Here is a 21,450-nt window from a genome sequence, read left to right as displayed (position 1 = left end):
AGTTCTAAATGTGGTTAATCTGCAACATACATGATGTTTACGACGTTTCTGTAAAGGCATTGGGTTGTAGGGCCGGTTGTTGTGTTCTTGTAGTACAGTTTTTAGAATAAATAGCTGTCTTACTGTCAAAACCTCGCACAGCTGAAACAGCTCAGCAGTAGGAAAACGCATCGGTTTAAATGTGCTAACCTTCAGTATAGCTCTCTGGGCGACCTCAACTGCCTTTAGCGTGGTTTTGCAGATACCTCCCCAGGATGAAATGCAGTAGGTGAGAAGCGACTGACACAGGGCCTGATATATTCGCTTCAGCAGTGCAGGGTCCGCAACATGACGCAGGTTTTTAAAAACGTAAATTAGTTTTCGTACTCTATTACAAAGAATTTTGACATGTTCTTTAAAGTTGAGGTTATTGTCTAAAGTAATACCAAGGTATTTTAGAGTACTAACGCGTTCCAGAGATGAACATACGCAACTATCCGAGGAGATGCACTCATGTGAAACAATTCGCAGGTCGCCACGAATGCTCACCGCCTGCCTAATACTGAAGCAAATATACTTAGTTTTGTCAGTGTTTAATGTAAGTATGTTTTTCTGTAACCATCCCCTAGTCGTGTCGAAACCATTTTGTGCGTTTGTGAATACCTCATCCCAACTTTCTCCCGCAAACACCATCGCGGTGTCATCCGCGAATGAGATAATTTCACCCTTGGTAAGTTTTAGATTTGTAAGCCCATTTATGTACACGAGGAATAAGGTGGGCCCCAGAATACTTCCCTGAGGAACGCCGTGTGTAATTGGAAGGTGTGTACTTTTGTGTTTATCCACTCGGACACACTGAGTCCGCCCAGAGAGGTAGCTATTGAACAGATCGAGCTGGGTGCCCCTGATACCCAGCGCCTCCAATTTGTTGAGTAAGAGGGAGACAGAGATCGTATCGAATGCCTTGGCTAGGTCGAGAAAAATAGAAAGACATTTTTTCCCTTTGTCTAGATTAGAACTAATAAATTCTATGAGCTTATTCACCGCTTGTTCTGTAGATTTTCCGTGCCTAAACCCATATTGATTTACCGAAAGCAGTTTATTTTTCTCAAGATAATTTACAAGACGTGTGTTAATAATTTTTTCAAGAACTTTGGATATAGCGGGTAGTATGGATATCGGTCTATAGTTGTTTATACGATCTTTGTCTCCGTTCTTATAAATCGGGCACACTTCTGATCGTTTTAGGGAAGAGGGAAACACTCCAGTTTTTAAGCAGTCATTGAATATTTTTTCCAGAGGATGTACAAGAATGTGTTTATGTTGTTTTAGGAATCTACTACTGATGTTATCACATCCTGGTGCACTGTCTGTTTTTAAGTCCATGATAAGATGTCCAACCTCATATTTATCTGTCTCAGTTAAGACGAAAGAATTAGGGAATTTAGGTAATTCATCATGAGTATTACTTAGTGATGGTAGATTCCGGGAGTTATTAATTTGTTTACAGATTTTATCCGCCAGTGAGCTACCCACATGTGTAAAATAGCTATTTACCTCGTGAAGTGATCGTTCAGGAGAAGATGAGAGAGTAAGTAGGTCTTTATTGTGTTGTGTTGTTTTTGTTGTATGTGTGATGTTTTTGATGACTTTCCATAACTTTTTATTGTCGTTCTGTGCGTCCAGGATTTGGTTCTTTTCATATGCTCTTTTTAACCTTCGTAATAGATTGTTACAGAAATTTCTGTAACGTTTGTACGTAATTTTCAAGACTTCGTTATCCGGATCAGAGTTTGCTTTTTGGTGTAGTTGGTCTCTGTTTCGCATGCAGCGTAATAGTCCTAGAGTTATCCAGGGTTTTATGATTTTTTGGCGTCTAGAAAGTGTTACGCTTTTTGTATTCTTTTCTATCACTTTTTGTAAGCATTGTGTTAGGTAGTTTAGACTAGTGTTTGGGTCTTCTGTTTGATAAATGGGATCAAAATTAATATGTAAAATGTCTTGTGCTAAATTTTTATCGTTAGTTATGGTCTTTGTTGTAGTTGCATATTGCCGTGGCTTTTCCAAGTTTAAACAAAATAAAACGGGATGGTGATCTGTTAGTGTTGCGTTAGGGACTATGGTGATGGAGGAGGCTTTAGTTTTTATAAGGACATGGTCTATGCATGTCTGTCGAGCGCTGCGTGTAACTAAAGTGTGCGCTGGAAGTAGGCCATGCGAAGCAGCTAGGGTTAGGTAGCGTTCCCCTTCTGATTTAATTTTGTTAGAGTTTATTGCTAGATTCATGTCTCCTATAACAATGATATGCTCGAAAGAAGACACTGATTGTAACATATTATCTAACGACAAAAGGAACGGCTCTAATTTTGTGTAGGAAGGGGATCTGTATAGGGCAATTATGGCAACTTGTTTTCCAACGGTGGCTATTAGGCAATTACTTTCCTGAAAATCAGGTTCTATTATAGTTAGGTTAATGTTTTCTTTATAGTAGATAACTACTCCGTCATTTTGTAGAGGATTAATATTTGTTGCTGCATGAACGTAGCCTGAGAGGTAGGGGATTAACGTTGCATTTTTTAGCCAGCACTCTGTCAGAATAATTATATCGCATTTTAGTTTTAGTCTTTGTAGTAAAACTTCTAAACCGGGTATATTTCGATTTATGCTACGTATATTTTGTGTCAGTATAAGTAGGTTGGCCGAAGTGAGAGTAAAAATATTTTGACAATCCTCCAGGTTCGCGGTTTGTGAATGAGATACGGATAACTGGTCAATATTTTCTGATAGATTAGTTACGTTATCGAATGATTAATAAGAGTGTAAGTATAGACAGGAGGTGTGGTCAGGGTAGGTGAATAGGTTATGAGAAGAGCCTGTATGTAAATAGTAAAACAGTGTTTATGAGTGTGAATTAGGTGTAAAGTGTTTGATATTGTTGTTTGAAGAGTAAATGAGTAGTGTAGTCGATGTATGTTTGAATAGTAAGTTTCGTGTATTATTGAGATAGTGTTAGGTTGTGCTATGTTTATGATTGAGAAGTGTTTTAATTGATATTGGCTTTCTCGGAGTAAAAATGAGAGGTTAATATGGTCGTTGAGTTGTAATTTGTAAGTGTAAGAATAGTCTATAGATTCAAACTTATAATTAGCATGCAGACTTATAGTTAATATAATAATGAGACAAAGTATGTATCGTACAGCAATAATTAGTCACAGCGGTTTAACGGTGTTACGAAGCTTTTCTAAATCAGCGTCGTTGTTTATCCGAATATGTGAGGAGTCTTCGTTGTATTTTAGGTAAACAATACCATTTGCTGTCCAGCAGAAACTGTACCCATGACTTTTCCGGAATTGACGGGCTAAGTAATACAGTCTCTGGGTTTTATGAGTGAGAGCCTCTGATATGAATATTGGTTTTTGGCTATAACTTGAGCTTAGATGGGTTGTGTTCAACTTAATGCCCTTTTGTTTATTTTTGTTGAAAGTTTTTACTGATTTCAGAACTTTTTCTTTTAGGAGGACAGTAGTAAAATCGACTACGATAGGATCTGATGAATCTTTTGATTTTAGCCTGTAAATGTCTTTTATATTACTGGTTTTTATATCTACATTTAATATTTCTCCTAACTTAGAGATCTCGCCAACAAGAGTATCCTTAGTTTCGCCTTTTTGTTTTGGTATGTTCCGAATTTCTATCCCAACCCCACGAGATTTTCGTTCCAAGGTTTCTAGTTTGTCCTCCAGTTCTTTAATAATTAATTTGTCCGACTGTCTTTCCTTCTCAAGATAAGCAATTTTGGATAAGAACTCGTCATATTTATTTGACATTAAGTCTATACTTGCTTGCAAGTCTTGGAAACGATTTTTCTGTTCATTGGAGAAAGAGGAGAACATTTCTTTAAGTACTACCAATGTATCGGATGTTTCCCCGTCAAATTTCCGCTTTTTATTCCTTTCAGTTATATTTGCCGACAGGGTATGAAGATCAGGTTCTGACTCGCAGTGTAGAAGGGGTGACTCACTTTGTTTCTTCGTCGATGCAAACAAAATTGCACTACGAGTGCTTTCTGTGGGTGTTTTTGAGACTGGCGAAACTGGTGGAGTGCGTTTTAGCGGCATACTGATTCTTGTGTTGTACCAGGACAACAGATGCGGCAGGAGTATAACCTTAAGGTACTGTGTGTAGATTACGGTTAATTGAGTATAGAAGTACTCTCACGACACTCTTTTATATTTAAATATAGATTAGACGGCAAATATGTTTGGGGTATGTATTGGAATAAGCCTTTAGTACTAGGAGCCCAGACAATGCAGGAGGTAACTCCTTAGTTGATTCCACGGTTACCCAGTGTAGCACGCAGAACGCACCTCGCAGTCACACAGCGTAGTTATTATGAGCGGTGCGCACGCGCCGCCTCGTGCCGATGCGATGTTATTGCACGAAGTCCTGAGCGAGTACTAGGAACGCAGAAAGTATGCGGAGTGATCGCAGCGTTGCAAGCGAGGTAGCTACTCGGAGCGCACGCACGTAAGTACGACAGAGATAGAACTATACCTCTTCGTTGCGCTGCAAGTGGGTGGAGCTTCTGTGTTCACACGGGCTCGTTGAGTACCTGCTCGACGTAGTTGATTCCGCTGACTCCTTGGAAATATGTGCTCCTAGTATCTTGATAGATATTTAAATTTGAGTTTTGAATTTAAATGATAATAAAAATAAAACTGCGTAGGTCTATGGCACGTCTGCTCGTGTTCGAGGTCCGGGGGGAAGGGTATGAATTTACACCTTCATTATTTTTAAAACCGACTCACACTTGGCCATTTTCAGATTTTTTCCTTTACCTTGACCTAAAGACCTACCTCCATGCCAAATTTCAAGTCAATACGACCATTGGAAGTGGTCTAGGTTTTTGATGAGTGAGTGAGTGAGTCAGTCAGTGAGTGTATAGTAAAAATAGCGATTTTCTGACGTCAATATCTCAAGACCTACAATAGGTACATTAATGAAATTTTGTATTTTAGATAAGTAAGTAGATCTCGACAGATACTAGAAATTTCATATGCGTAGATAAAATAGATTTTGAGTTATAGGTGGGTCGAACTTGGCCCGAAATGGTTCGTGTAATATAACCCACGGCCGGTGTGTCGGTTTTTTTGCTCGAACTTGGCGGACACACTGCCGTGTGTCTAGATAGATTTTGAGTTATAGGTGGGTCGAACTTGGCCCGAAATGGTTCGTGTAATATAACTCACGGCCGGTGTGTCGGTTTTTTTGCTCGAACTTGGCGGACACACTGCCGTGTGTCTAGATGGTATAAGCCGGTAAACGAGCAGACGGATCACCTGATGGTAAGCAATCGCCGCCGCCAATGGATATCCGAAACACCAGAGGCGTAACAAGTGCGTTGCTGGCCTTTCGGAGGTTAAGGGTAGGAATTTAAGGGTAATCGAAGATTGAGAAGTGAGGTAATTGGGCCTCCGGTAACCTCAATTACACAACGCAAGCGTTGTTTCACGTCGGGTTTTTACCAGGTCATTGTATTTTCTGTCAAAGCCGGCCCATTCGTGCCGAAGTATGGCTCTTTCTCACTTCAAATATTTATATTTTATACTCATCTACTCCCATCACATTATAAGTATAAAACTATCTACCTTGCCACAACACTTTTTTTTTGAGTTAGGAAAATCATCCAATGACTTCTCCCGACCTGGGCGAGGCGGGAGGGAGTGTCAGACTCTTACTGACTAAAAACCACCCCGTTCCTACTTCTGCTTGTCGAGCCGGAGCCCCGGTAAACCCGCCAGGTAGTCCGCAGCTCTGGATCAGGCATCAGCCCTACTGGATCCCATCTGTGGTGGTCTTTGAGGTTGCTACAACACTGGGCTATCTATAACCCATAATATGAACCTGTAGCCCACTATATAACTTATTGATTTAATCTCTATATGTTTCACTTGTCGCTTCTAGACCTCTTCTACGATATAAAGAACGTGTTTAACCAGTTTCCAAACCAGGCCCTTCACAAGGCCATGTGTAGTTCACGTAACCATTATGTCATAACTCGCGACTCTAGTTCAAACAATAATGCGTAACATTATTTGAAGAAAGTGTGTTAGTAAGGTCGCTTTTCCCATGACTAAGGTTGTCGGTAAAGCTCTTGATTTATGTCCGAAGTAATTTCACTATGTTAATTTTTTTTGTTCCGGTTTTATTTTAATGTTTGTACTGGGATATTACCTAATATTATATTTTATGTAATTGACTTTTTATACTGTTAGTTGCGGTGCGAATTTTAGAATAATGTAATTTAAAAAAGTCTTGTAATGTATACAGACATTATTACCTATTAACTATCGTGAGACATACTAAATTCATTATTATGTTATCGGCTTACTCACGACACACGACGCGGCGATTGTCGCGCTCATGAATATGAGCCTCTAGCATGGCTTGAAACTAGTCGAGTTCCTCGTCAAACAGTTACACGTGAGTGAACTGATAACATAATAATTAAGACAACATATTGTGTTTAATATGAAAACATTTTTTTTCTTGGTCATGTTAGTAGGTACCATATGCTAATTTGGCAAACACATCTGGCAAAGACCGTAGCAAGAAAACAAAAACAAAACAATTAAGAAGTTAAATATAATCATGCTCCCATTAATTAATTTGATTATCTACTATTTAATTTTAGAATAATTAATCAAGTATTTTTTTTTTCTTTTCCGGCTTATTTAATAAAATCGTCTCTTCGCTTTGAAAAATTGCATGTTTTCAGATTTTCACACCTATACTTATAGTTTTTATTTAATGGAATAAGCCCGCGGATTCACTGCAAAAGATATGCGTCTGTAATTATATTTTGTCGTCTTTTCTTTCTTTTTATCATCTGTCTGAAATTTTCCTCTCCTTTACTACAAAACTTCTCATTCAAAAATGTTGTGTAATTCGAAAAAAGTATCGTCTTTGACATTGATTGCCTCGTTGGTCGAGTGGTCGCAAGGGGTCTCGGGTTCGATTCCCGGGTCGGGTAAAGTATTACTGGGCTTTTTTCGGTTTATAGAAAATTTCTAAAAACCAGTCGGAAATTATGCCCGGTATATGGCAATACGCTCACCCCCTATTACATGGGACTTATAACACAAATGGTAAAAAGTGGGTGTACATTGTATAGCGGCATTACGTGCCGTAATGTGCACCTCTGCCTCTGCCTATATTTGAAAAGTTTCGGCATCCTCCAATCGCATCAGTAGATGGCGTTAGCTCCATTAAAGAGTCTATACATGTATAAAGAGTAGGTTCATATTAAATGGCGTAGCATCGCATTCGTGCAGGCTCTCAATAATATGTTAATGCCTCGACAAGTCCTCTCAGGTATGTAGGGCGGGATTCCGACCACCAACAATACAGCCAGCTCATCAACCTACCCTAATCTGTAAAATTTTTCAAAGCATATTCGATCCTAATGCTTTGTAGGAAAGTTGAAAATCTATTGAAGAATTTTGATGGTAATGGGTAGCTAGAAGTGCTTGCGTTGGTACAATGACCTACATTGAGTGGTTTACATGGTTTTTAATGTAGCTTTACTTAGGTATTTTTATTATACATGATGATATATTCGATAAGAACACTTTTAAGCTAATTTCCACTTTTAGGTTAATACAATGGGGCCAGTGACAATTGGATAAAAGAAAATTATAGTTGTGCATTGACTAATAACTGAAATCTAGATAGCGGACATGTTTTTACACACAATAATTGCTAAATAGATTTTAAGCCACTATTATATTGGCCAGTAACAGATTCAGTGTGTTTGTTTGTTACTTCTTCACATGAAAACGGCTGAAGGGATCGAAATTAAATTTGGAACAGGGGTAGATTATGGTATAGGATAACATAAAGGCCGATAACGCGAAGCCGCTCGCTGGTAGAAGCTAGTAGTGAAGGAATGGTAGGTATGTGGCGACACCTGACTAGTGACAGATGACAAAAGTTGCACATAGACAATCGACGAGCAAAATCAACGGATGACGTCATAAATATCGTGCATCGCACATATGAAGTTTACATGCGAATTAACACGGATAGAAAATCCCAACGAACAACAGTTGGGCAGAAAGCCCACCAGGCACTTTACTCTCTGTTCCCTAAAGTGGTGCCGGGTGAGGATATTGTTAAACTGAAGGACTGGTGAAGAATCAGGTACATTTAGAATTGACTGGCACCATTAACGTTGATACAAGCAAAGCCACAGGCAAAACCAAGTTCACAATAAACTAAAAACCAGTTCAGAGTATTACGGGCACATTTTTTCAGTGTGCTGGATATTAGGAATCGCGTGGTCGGCTAAAGGGAACGAACGTGCCTAATAAGAGCTGTGTGCATGCAATCGCGTTATGAATGCGATGCCAATTGAAGCGTGAACTTTTATACGGTGGTCGTTTACTGGGTGCGTGTTAGTCTGTTTGTACAAGTAGTTAAAATTTGAGTATCACCTTTGAGATTTTGCCTGATCCGTAGCTGCGGACTACCCAGCGGGTTTACCGGGGCTCTGGCTCGGAAAGCAGGAGTTGGACTCTCTCTCTCGCCTCGCCCAATGCGGGATGGAAGTCATTGGATGATGAAGGTTGCCATGATTGTCCAATAAAATTAATGCGTTAGTTAAGAGGTTGCATATGCTACGATGCCTAGAAAGGAGATCCTAAGATCTCAGAAAGTTCGGTGTTCTCAGAATAAGGTGTGTGTTAACTGTTTGCACTGCAGACTGCACGGTTGGCGCGGTGGCTGGGCAACTGGCTGCCGTGCAACGGGTAGCGGGTTCGATTCCCGCACGGAGCAACTATTTGTGTGTGATCCACAAATCGTTGTTTCGGGTCTGGGTGTCATGTGCATGTGAAATTGTATGTTTGTAAATGCACCCACGACACAGGAGAAAATCCTAATGTGGGGCAACGTTTATGTTTAAAAAAAAATGTTTCCGGGAATCATAATTATTTCAGCTTACATCTGGACCACGACTACTCGGCTCGAAAGAAAAAGTGATATTGAACCACATACTACGCCCATCTAAAATTATTCTCGGCTATCAAACCGAAGACTCCTTACTAAGCAGTCACACTTACGACCACTCGACCGACGAGGTAGTCAATCAGAAGCAGCCATAAAAATTACTATGTTGCTTAAATTAAGTAAATTTTTTTCACGCCACTAACGCAGAGTAATCAACCTGCAATCGACTTCTAATAACTAGGCTGTATAGGTACATGCCATTGCCCTCGCTTTTTTTTATGACAATGCGGTTACTAAATGGCGTCCGTAATTCACCTGTACCCTTAGTATGAGTTTGATTTACGTTTAAAGTAATCGAAACGAGAGTGCGTTCGGAGCTCTGATTGGCCGGCTCGAATAAACCAACCAATCAGAGCTCCGAACGCGCTCTCGTTTCGATTACTTTGAACGTAAATCAAACTCGTACTGTTTGCTAACAGTTCATGGTTCTCGCCTATTGTCTGTTTCATAAGTTATAACTATTCGCTTTTACAATTGCAATGCAGAATTATTAGAACTTATGACGGGATATTTACCATGTTTATTCACTTCACGGATCCAGTTAATCCGTGATCATGGCGCTTGCAACAGTGCCGAAATATCGGAAACTCATCGAAGTGAATAAACATGGTAAATATCTCGTCATAAGTTCTAATAATAGTGTTAGTGACCATGTCAGTTTAAAAACTTATATTACAATGCAACATTGATATGTTATAGTTTAATAATTTCTATCAAGTTTAGGTATTCATTGAGTTTTTAAGTGTGAGTGCCATGTTTCGACATGAATGGTCCGGCTCGACCCGAGTGATACCACTGCCTCACAGAAAACCGACACAACACAAGCGTATTTTACGCTTGCATTGTATTTCGTAGTGTAAGTGAGGTTATCGGATGCCCAATTACCCCTCTCGCCAAACTTTCAATCCCCGATTCTCAAATAACCCTTAAATTCCTAACCCCCAAAATGCCAGCAACGCACTTGTAACGTCTCTGGTGTTTTGGGTATCCATAGCCGGCGGCGATTGCTTACCGTCGGGTGATCTGTCTGCATGTTTACCGGCTTATATCATAAAAAAATATATAGTTTTATTTCAAAAACCGAAAGCAGGAAATTTGCAACCTGCAATCGCAATTGCGATCATGTGACTAAACCGGCAATAAAATTTATTGCAAGCGACCAGCGAGCGACTTCCTCATTGCATTTTCAAATTTTTCACAATTTGCGGTCAATAGCGATATGACTACGAAGCAGGAGACGAAAATAATTTAGCCTATAAATTATTTTAAAATCCGATACCACATCAACTACCTATAAGTGGCCACTGCTGACCAAAGGCCTCTTCTCACACAGAGAAGGTTTGAGCATTAATCGTCACGCTACTCAATGCGTGTTGGCTTTCAATTTTATAATTAGAAATTGTAAGCCCAGGTTTCCTCATGATGTTTTCCTTCACCGTTAGACTGTGGTGTCTAAATAATCTTAGAAAGTACGTACCTATAACTCGGGAAAATCACTTTGGTACTTGCCGTTGGTAGGTTTCGAACCCTAAACCAGCGAGCCATCACGACATTACATTAAATTAACAATTTACTCATACCCATTACGTACCAGTACCTACCCTCCATACGACTTGCAAAGTGGGGTACATGACAAGTTGTATGGATTGCATATTCACAAATAAGTACTTTGACTTTCTATCTATGTAATTCCAGGATGAAGAGTCAGCCGCACCTGCCCCACATTTCTGATGAGTACGTGATCCTGTTCCTGCACTCCAACTACTACAAGGTGAAGGAGACTAAAGACACCATAGAATGCTACTTCACCTTGAGGGCAAACACTCCAGACCTGTTCACCAATCGCGACCCCTTCGGAGCGAAGAACAAAGCTATTTTGGACATAACGTAAGTCTTGAGACTACCCATACTAACGTAAGAAATATGTGTACAAAAATCACGGCAAACACCCATGGACACCCGCAACACCAGAGGAGGCACCGGTGAGTTGCCGGCCTTATAAAAAGGAGTATGCTCTTTTCTTGAGGGTTTCAAGGTCGTATCGGTTCGGAAGAAGCATAAAACCACCCAAAAAAATTAAAGGGTATTTAACTTCGAATATCTTCAGCAACAGCACATTAGTACTATCTACCTTTTCGTCAATAGAATAAGGTTCAAAATTATACTTCGTGCACGCTTGCCAAGAGAAATCGAGGAAACAGTTCTGTCTAAACACCTCTAGCCATTGTTAAATTAAGTTTTAATTAGTTTAATGAAGTAAGTAAATATTTACGTTCTACATTGCCCAGTAATTCGGTCAGTGAGTGCAGTACCGTAGAAAATATATTGCTATTGGTTAAGTGACTTACTTAGTTCAAGTACCACTACTAGTTCACATTACGTCAGTAATTTAAAAGTAAAACAATGCAGGTCATATCGTGTTGTTTGAAATTAACATACAATGTAGTTTACGTTATTTCGTTTAATATAAAACTAATTAATGAAGTGATTTGTCGTTTTATTGATAGATAGAACATAGATTCAGTAGCCTTAGTACGAGTTTATTTTATGTTTAACGAAATCGAAACGAAACGAGAGCACGTTCGGCGCGCTGATTGGCCGCAAAAATAAACCAACCAATCAGAACGCCGAACGCGCTCTCGTTTCGAATACTTTAAACGTAAAGCAAACTCGTACTAAGGGTACAGTATGCTCGTCCGGTTGTTACCCATTCAATTTTGCATTAAAAAAATCCCATAATAGGTAAGTTTAAAACAATTATTGTGAACTTCATCTGATTTCTGTCACCCTACTAATATTATAAATGCAAAAGTTTGTATACATATTATTTGTTTGTTACTAATTGTTACTCTTTCACGTCAAAACGACTGAAAGGTTAGAGATGAAATTTGCAACAGGAATAGATTATAGACTGGAATAACTAATAGGTCACTTTTTATTTCACGGGAATGCAGTCAAAGCCATTGGCAGAAGCTAGTAAGTTGTGTTCTTCACTGACGATCGTTTTAGCACAAAAGCTGCAACCACTAATGTACTATAGAAATCAGTAATCAAGGTCGTACCAGTCATTAGAATCAAAAGCTATTCTCCTCGTATCAGATCTCCAGCCGCTATAGAAAGCAGTGGGCATTCAGCTTCGTATCTTATGTACCTATCTCCTCATTATATCTCTCTCTATTCAATAGTTTCATTTGTCTGTGAGCGAGGTAAAGGTATTTAAACATCATGCTTTTAGATGAGGGGTGTATAGATGTCTTGTTATGCATTATTTAGGCTTGTGGTATTGTAGTAATAACATACGTTGGGTATGTTTTGTAGTGGTAGACAGACAGACGGACGGCCATTTTGCATTGTTTTTGTTAGTTTTTTTTATTTGAGGGGGAAAAATCATCCAATGACTTCTCCCGCCTTGGGCGAGGCGAGAGGAAGTGTCAGACTCTTACTGACTAAAAACCACCCCGTTCCTTCTCCTGCTTTTCGAGCCGGAGCCCCGGTAAACCCGCTAGGTAGTCCGCAGCTCCGGTTGTTTTTGTTAGTTAAAGAGCTAATCGTTAAATATAAAACAGAGTTTCATAATCCAAGAAATATTTTAGGGTAGGGCGCGTGTATATCATACTTTGACTGATTGGGAAGGGGGTACCTACCCAATTTTCGCAATCCCCGTTCCCTAACAACCCTTAAATTCTTAACTCCCAAAAGGCCGGCAACGCACTTGTAACACGTCTGGTGTCCATGGGCGGAGGCGTTTGCTTACTTCGTTGGCTCGTTTACCAGCCTATATCATAAGAAAAACGAAAGACAGTTATACTCTAAAATTCACTAGGTACACTAAATCCTATTTCTTTAACTAGACGCATTGATAAACAAACGAAGGTCATAAAAACCAATTACAACGCCTCGGTTTCCTTGACGGCCGAAGGGATATTAATTACATATATCTATACTAATTACTAATTTACTAATTTACTAATTTACTAATAATATTATAAACCTGAAGAGTTTGTTTGTTTGTTTCAACGCGCTAATCTCCAGAACTACTGGTCCGATTTGAATAATTCTTTTTGTGTTGAATAGTGCATTTATCCAGGAAGGCTATAGACAATAAAACATCACGCTATGACCAATAGGAGCCAAGCAGAGCGGGTAAAACCGCGCGGGAGCAGCTAGTTATTTATACATGTTTTACTAATAGCCCGTTCTCATTTCCATTTCCAGGCACATGGTAGGCCTTCCAAACAAGACTGCAGAAGGTTACAACGTCCTGCTGTACCGACTGGCAGAGTTTGACTACAGTAAGCTGAACTTCGCTGATGCCGTGCGAGTTTTCTGCATGTTCAACGATGTCAAGCTGTCTGAAGACAGGCTCTCTGATGGCTACATCGTTATCTTCGATATGAAGGGCTGCAGCCTCGGTCACCTGACCAGGGTGACTCTTCCTGCGCTGAGAGCCTTTATGCATTATATTCAGGTTTGTGGTTTTGTTTATTGTAGTCTCTGTTTAATTGAGTTTTTTTATAGTTTGGTTGTTAAACTTGAACAATTTATTGTGATTGTTATGATATTTAGATAAGACTAACTGCGTCAATGCACATTTTTCCTTTTGGAAACACTTCTTATAGGTGTTTTACGAAATCTTCATCTAGGGTGTTATACATCCGGAGCTGCGGACCACATAACAGGTTACCGGGGCTCCAGCTCAAAGCAGGAGAAGAAACGGGGTGGTTTTTAGTCAGTAAGAGTCTGACACTCCCCGCCTCACCCAAGGCGGGAGAAGTCACTGGATGATTCCCCCCCCCCCAAAGTCTGTTATACATAATTTTTTCTCTTGCTACGATCTGAATAATACCGAAACTTATTTCTCTGTTCCAGAACGCCCACCCTTGCCGTCTAAAGAAGATCCACGTGGTCCACACAGTCTCCTTCATCAACCAAGTCATGTGCCTCGTGAAACCGCTCATTCACTCCAATCTCCTCAACCTCTTGAACTTCTCCTCCGAAGGGCCAGAGTCAGTGGTAGACAAGGAACTCCTGCCCGAAGACTTTGGGGGTCCATTACAACCAGTTAAGCAGTTACATGAAGAACAGAGGAAAAATATGGAGGAGAATTATAGAGAGTGGCTGATCGAGACTGAGATCTTCAAGGCTGATGAGAAGAAAAGGATTAAGAAGCCCAGTAAAGGTATGTTCGCCAGCTTCACCAGTAGTTTCAAGAGCCTGGACATTGACTGATAGGTTTATGATCATGTCGCGCTAGGGACCTGACAGTTTCCTTTTCACTTGTTTCTAGAATATTCTGTACCATTAGTAAGAATTTGCTTTACGTTTAAAGTAATCGAAACAAGAGCGCGTTCGGCACTCTGATTGGCTGGCTCGAATAAACTAACCAATCAGAGCCCTAAACGCACTCTCGTCTCGATTACTTCAAGCGTAAAACATACTCGTACTAAGGGTTCTGGTACTGCAGCAAGTCAACCTATTCTAATCTGTTGTTCGATATTCGACTTTATGTCAAAACGATTAATTTGAAAAGGAATTGAACAGAAAGGTGTAGTTTGACATGCTGGTCCCTGTACTAATTTACCTTTAAGTATTTAATAAGACTTTGTGGAAGCTATTTATAGACAGTTATTGTATCTGCCCTATTTATTTTCAATCTTTTTTTGTTACGTACGTCTTTTATGACTTAGGTACTGCCGATTTTATAACCGATCGCTTTGTATCGTTTAAAAAAGATATATTCATCAAAAATTTGTTTTGAATACTGTATCCTTAGTACGAGTTTTACGTTCGGAGCGCTATTGGTTGGTTTATTGGAGCCGGCCAATCATAGTGAAGAATGCGCTCTCGTTTCGATTACTTTAAACGTAAAGCAATTTCATACTAAGGCTACAGATCAGTTAATGAAATCGCTATTGGAAACATTTACAAAGCGTTCTGTTGTATTTCCTTCTAAAAGTGGTTCTATACCCTTAATAAGAGTTTGCTTAACGTTGAACGAAAACGAAACGAGAGCGTGTTCGGCGCTCTGATTGGCCGGCGAGAATGAATCAACCAATCAAAGCAAACCCGTACTAAAGGTACTGTCTCTTTGATTTCTATGAATTTTGGCAGAAACAGAATGTATGTTTAGGAAATGCTTTGGTAATGTAGAAAAAAAATAAGTTTCATAGAACGAGCTTTCAAATGTAAACTGTTTTGTATTTTCGATAGAGTATGTAAGATTTTTGTATGTAATTGAATTTGTATTTTTTTATTATAATTTTTTGTAATAGTAAGTATTTTAGAATTTGAGTCATAGATAAAATTGAGTTTAAAGGTAAGCGTCTACAAGCCCGCATTGTACGCATCGCACAAATTCCGCATGACGTCATCGGTACGCATCGCATGTAGGCATTGCTGATGATGCGGTCCGTACGATGCGGATCAGTGGACGCAGTTGTATGAGTTTCTATACAAGACAAACTAAAATCCGTTGCGTGCGATGCGTACGATGCGGGCTTGTGGACGCTTATCTTAAATACCTACTCTGGTTTTTTGACGAATTTCTTTTGTTTATAATGTCCTCAATTTTTTGTGTTTTTTAATACTTTAATCAAGTAGCAGGTTGTGATTAAGACTTGTACGTGCTTTTTGTAATAAAATGACTCATTCTGAACCATTTTGTATGTTTTTAAACAGTTAATGTGTTTTCATTGTTTTGTAATAACTTTCTTTGCTCAATTTTGGATTATAATATATTTTTTTATCTATTGTATTTTGATTAAAGTGTGGTTTTGGGTTCGTGTGATACGTAAAAGATTTTTGTAAAAAAAAAACATTTTGACACGTGAAACGTGACTTTTTCTAACATTAGAACTTCAGACGGGATATTTACCAAGTTTATTAATGTCTATGAGTTTCCGATATTTCGGCATTGTTGCAAGCGCCATGATCACGGATGAATTGGATATTAGTAAACATGGTAAATATCCCGTCTTAAGTTCTAATGTCAGTTTAAAAACTTATAATGTGACTTTTGTCAAATGTTACCATATTTTTATAAATTTTTATACGATTAGGCACCGCTTTGTAAATATTTAGGCGTTTTCTTATTTCTATACTAAGTTTTGATAACTATACTAGAGTTGTTTTGTGGCTCGAGGAAAAAAAAATGATATAAATTTTTACTGTAGCAACCTTTTAATGAATTTCAATATTTTTTTATTGTTGTATTATAATTATATGAATGTTACAATATTATGCTTATACGACAAGCCAAATCGTTATATTTTTATACGTATACATATTGTAAATAGTCAAATATAATTTTACTATAGATTTTGATTTTTAATTCATCTCCTGGCCTTTCCCTGGTTTCAATTCTTATTGTTACCATTGAGCCGTCAATACGGTAGTTTCCTACTAGTCAAATTCAATACTTTTATCGAAATGTCAAAAACGTTACTTTTCGGTATGAATTTTGTAGGAGATCGCAACTTATGTGCGTCATAATTTTGTGTTCCGTACTATTTCCCCATGTTATACTATGAGTTTCCGATATTTCGGCATTGTTGCAAGCGCCATGATCACGGATGAACTGGATATTAGTAAACATCAATAAACATGGTAAATATCCCGTCTTAAGTTCTAATGTCAGTTTAAAAACTTATAATGTGACTTTTTGTCAAATGTTACCATATTTTTATGATTTTTTATACGATTAGGCACCGCTTTGTAAATATTTAGGCGTTTTCTTATTTCTATACTAAGTTTTGATAACTATACTAGAGTTGTTTTGTGGCTCGAGGAAAAAAAAATGATATAAATTTTTACTGTAGCAACCTTTTAATGAATTTCAATATTTTTTTATTGTTGTATTATAATTATATGAATGTTACAATATTATGCTTATACGACAAGCCAAATCGTTATATTTTTATACGTATACATATTGTAAATAGTCAAATATAATTTTACTATAGATTTTGATTTTTAATTCATCTCCTGGCCTTTCCCTGGTTTCAATTTTTGTTGACTGCACGGTTGGTGCGGAGGCTGGACAACTGGATGCCGCGCAACGGGTAGCGGGTTCGATTCCCGCGCGGAGCAACTCTTTGTGTGATCCACAAATTGTTGTTCCGAGTCTGGGTGTCATGTGTATATGAACTTGTATGTTTGTAAACGCACCCACGACACAGGAGAAAGTCCTAGTGTAGGGCAACGATTTTAAAGTCTTTTTAACACATTAACCGCCTCTGTCGGCCGCGTTCACCGCGTTGGTCACCGGTGACCGACGCTTAGCGATGGTGCCTTCAACAGTTTTCTTTCAGCAGTTAATGCTTTAAAAGACCTGATCCTTTCATGTACTGCTGAAAACCCCCAGGGTAGGTTTCGGATGCCAAGAAAGTTCAGGGCTTTTTCAGTCACAAAACGGGTTCGCATGCTTATGACTCATAAGATTAATCGCTACCTGAACGGGTTTTACGTTTTGGTCTCTGAGTCATGCTTGAGTTTTTAAGTAAGTCCTATGGGTAGCCTACTGCTATATACAATTCCAGACTCCGTGCTACAACTGAGAATTTTTTTTCGAAAATCCGAAAATTGCCCAGCCTTACATTGCCCGACTCGGGAATAGAACCTGAGACCTTCTGCCCGACAGTCGCACTTGTGACCACTCGACCAACGAGGCAGTCATAAAAGTATTTTTTTCTTTTAGTATAATTTGTTGTTTGATATTACTATTACTTCATGAATCCAAAATTCTATGACAATGAGCCACAAATACTTATAATATTACTTTTGCACCAGTCAAAACTATCGAGGTCAAACTGAATACGGGAACCAATAACCAATAAAAACAATATCAATGATAAATGAAAACAATAACTTGATTCCCGGAAAACAATAAATCGAGACAGAAGAGCTTATTAATTATTTATCAATCGATTCGTTTCGATAAACCAATTTGATCAACGTCACTCATTCACTTAACTAAACTGACAAAACAATGCAACGATACTGGCTGGCCATACAGAATATCATTCGAAATATTTTTAAAAGAATACTTTTAATTCTAACATGTTCGAAATTTAAATTCAAAAATAATTACGAATCTGACACATTGCCGAGCAATTGGAGGGAAAAAAGTGTTGATGACAAAAATGGTGTTGAGAATAAAAGTGTTTTTTATATTGATCTGGCCGATGATGGTGTAAATAGAAATAATTATGTCGATGCTGTTAGTATAGCAAGTTGTAGTTTTGTGAAAGACGATAAAAGTGATTTTGTAGATGAAGAATTTCCAGCTACAGATGGTGTGGCCGATAGGTGCCAGTGCAGAGCTAAAGCGGTAAGTCGACCAATTTATTAAATACACTAGCAAACCCGACGAACTCCGTTTCACCACCAATGATTTTCCCTGTTTCCCTGTTTTTCTCTTGAATTTTTCCTGAATTTTCTTTGCTATAAACTTCACCGTGGACATCGGTTTGCGCGTTATGGAGATAGCGTCAGAAAGTAAAACCCGACTTATTTTTATATTATAGATTTTAGCTTAATTTGCACTAGATCTTAAGAAAAGCCAGTCAAACACGACATTTAACATTTAATAAACAAAAATGGCGTCAAAATCGTTAAAACAAACGCCCGCACTTGACATTTGAAAAAAAAACAATTCCTTGAATTGAAATAATACCGTCAACTATCGTATTCCATTTTCAATCGTACGACTATCGAAAACCACCAATTAAAAATGAGCCACAAAATTGCATTAGTAGGTACATGGAAAATCAGTTAAAGTCGGTATTCAAATGTCATATAGGTAGGTAAGTGGTACAGCAATGATCGGGCGATATAAATTGGTCGTTGTCAAAACCTTCATTACGATATAGACAGCGTCCGAGTGAGTGATAGCCAAATAATGAACTTGCTCGAGAAATATGTCACGCAGGTATGGTCAGAAGGCTTAATGGTCCTGGGAGCTGTTTGCTGCATTGTATGTGGCATTCTGACTGTTAGAATTCTATGGTTTAGTTAGGTGATAGATAAACAATTTTTCAGTGACAGGTCTTGTTATAGTAGTATTTCAAGTTCATAAAAGAAAATGCTGAAAATCTAGGTTGAAAATTCTTCAAAAAATCTAATCAGACGATATGTTATGTTCAGTAGTTTTGGTTTTTACCTTTCCAATTCAGTTTGCTATTAAACTGTACAATATCTGCAACAGATTCAAGAGAATCGACTAGTACAACACCGGATTTCATAGTGACCTTAATTTGTATTGTGAGTGGGTCGGGCGTAGTAGGCCTACTGAAAGAGCCTGCGTAGCGCGGCGGCGGCGGAGCGGTGAGGCAGCGGCGACGGCGGCGGCGGTCCATTGAGGCGGGCCGGGCGGCGCAAGTGCGGCGAGTGACGCGCGCCGCGCCTCGCGCACGCGCCCGACTATCGAGCGGCATGTGCCTCTCGCAGCCGGTCGACCGCTCCGCCCGACCGATTCACACTTTTTTATTTTCCCACCGAACGTAACCACCGCTGTGACATCCCCATTTTCACACAAAAGCCCGCTCGAAACGTGAACGCGACCACAACCCGCGCCCGGCGGGCCTCATCGCCATCTCCGCTGTTACGAGCCGTGCCCGTCGATACCAAAATGGCAGGACGAAGGGTCCGGGGTCGCGCGCGAGTCCGCCTCTGACCGAGCGGTGTTGTTCCCAGCAGTGTCTCGTTATATAAATGTTACGCAAGTTGATCTCGGAGTGGCCACGACGAGGTGCATCTGTTGTTCCACGAACTAAGTCCCGTGCTGTGTCCTGGTGCCCATGTAACCCGCCACACCACACGACTGCACTGTGAGTACCCTACACCCATTAGCTGCTCGCCAGCCCCGGCAGCCTGCAGCCTGCAACCAGTAGAGCTGAGGGCTCGGGGCTGAGCAACGTAATCGTGACAACAAAGGTTGTAAAGCCAGTACTTGTTAATGGTAATCGCATTCCAGTTTCGCTTTTATCGATCGGATCGTTATCCGAGCGAGTGGAAATTGTTTTTGTATTTCCTCTCCGAATAAAGGGAGGTGTGATATTGTGGTTTAATGGGAAAATAACGAGCCGTGTGCTGGCCGAGGAGGTTGTAGCATGGCGAGGGTCCATCTGTCAACAGCACACGGTCGCATGTGGGAGCGCGTATTGATCAATCTCCTTATTGTTTTTGGAAGCTTTCTATATTTGATGAAGTTCGTATGATGTGTGGCCGTCTGCCAGCGGAGTTGTACGAGCCAATATTATCGATGGAATACTTGATGAGCCTGTGTAATTAGAAACAGATTTACTAAAGCGTTCGGGTTCACTCGTATTTAGGTGGATGGACAATCGTTTAACTTATAAGTAACCTTTATAGCAGTTTTAATGTGAAGTAGTTAGATTTATACGTGAGTAGTGGAAGTAGATTATCGTGAGCTAATCCTCGCTAGGGTTACTAAACCCTACAAATATGACAGCGGTTATGTCCTACTTTACAATATCTTCAGCCGCGACGAAACTATGTCAAATTGTGCAGTGTGCTCACTGAAATGTAAAGTTTTATATTAAACGTGAACATAATACAAACTGGTCACGTTTTTAATCGATTAAGGAATAACGAACTATGGAATAATTTGATAACGTTGAGATGGTGAATTAGAGGAGTGATGAACAGCTGAATAGGTACCTATTCTTATTCATCACAAGTGCCTAACAACTCATTAAAGAGACAGTTTCATAGAACCGGGCTGCTTGTAACTAACCTACCTCTGCTTGTTCCGGCTAGTCAAAGACGAGTCGGACCCGAATGAGGCCAATTAGGCATATGAATGCTTCAAGAGGCTTATTCAGACTTCAGACTATCGCAAGTTGGGTAGGCAGAGATGCCAGTTAAAGAGCCACGCCCCCGTACAGTTGGCACCAGGCCGAATGCTAGCCGCATCCCAGTTTTATTCCCACATACTTTTTATACCGACTACATATAAAAAATAGCTCAGATATGGGATTCTTAATGAAACGTTACTTTGCGTTAGTCTTTCGCTCCTAAGCAATAAGGATCGTTTTCGTATGTACATATTTTAGGCATTTTGGCTCCCATTCAAAATGTCTTGTCTGATAGTTAATCTTCTTTGTAAGGATGAGTTCTAGGAATATTTGTTATCTATTATATTGAAACCTATCATGGCGTCAGTGTTAAAGAACTACAATTTTAATTTTAATGATATGAAGGGGTGCGCTACGCAAAAACAGACTTTATTATAAACGACACTGAGATTAAAAATCGCTGAAACCTATGACTATGTAAAATTCTGAGTCGATTATTGGTTCCATTCAAATTCGGGTCTATAGCATGGTTGCTAAGATACAGCAAACATTTTTGGGGTATGCTAATGTTACCTTTCATTGAAAA

At 39.3% G+C, this 21,450-nt stretch overlaps 2 protein-coding genes across 21 annotated transcripts in view; both read left to right on the top strand.

Annotated features, from left to right (window-relative positions):
- Positions 1-16,365, top strand: part of LOC118275130 (retinaldehyde-binding protein 1) — a 37,696-nt gene extending 21,331 nt beyond the window's left edge. For both annotated transcript variants that reach the window (XM_035592997.2, XM_050696834.1), the window contains exons 3-5: positions 10,744-10,935; positions 13,264-13,516; positions 13,918-16,365. In XM_035592997.2, the coding sequence (XP_035448890.1) occupies positions 10,744-10,935; positions 13,264-13,516; positions 13,918-14,277 (805 nt within the window). In that variant the 3' untranslated portion in view covers positions 14,278-16,365. The remainder of the gene's footprint in view (positions 1-10,743; positions 10,936-13,263; positions 13,517-13,917) is intronic.
- Positions 16,366-19,403: 3,038 nt separating this feature from the next.
- The window catches only part of LOC118274693 (peripheral-type benzodiazepine receptor-associated protein 1-like), a 33,031-nt gene continuing 30,984 nt past the window's right edge, over positions 19,404-21,450 (top strand). For 8 of the 19 annotated variants that reach the window (XM_050696819.1, XM_050696816.1, XM_050696815.1 and 5 more), the window contains exon 1: positions 19,406-19,874. The gene's annotated coding sequence lies outside the window, so the exon portion shown is untranslated. Of the gene's footprint in view, positions 19,875-21,450 lie in introns of all 19 variants that reach the window. The other 11 variants (XM_050696814.1, XM_050696824.1, XM_050696823.1 and 8 more) reach the window with 4 other exon arrangements.

This window comes from Spodoptera frugiperda, chromosome 11, assembly GCF_023101765.2.
Source record: "Spodoptera frugiperda isolate SF20-4 chromosome 11, AGI-APGP_CSIRO_Sfru_2.0, whole genome shotgun sequence".
Classification (NCBI taxonomy): domain Eukaryota; kingdom Metazoa; phylum Arthropoda; class Insecta; order Lepidoptera; family Noctuidae; genus Spodoptera; species Spodoptera frugiperda.
Note: the sequence above shows the minus strand (reverse complement) of the source record. Positions and strands in the feature narration are given on the sequence as shown.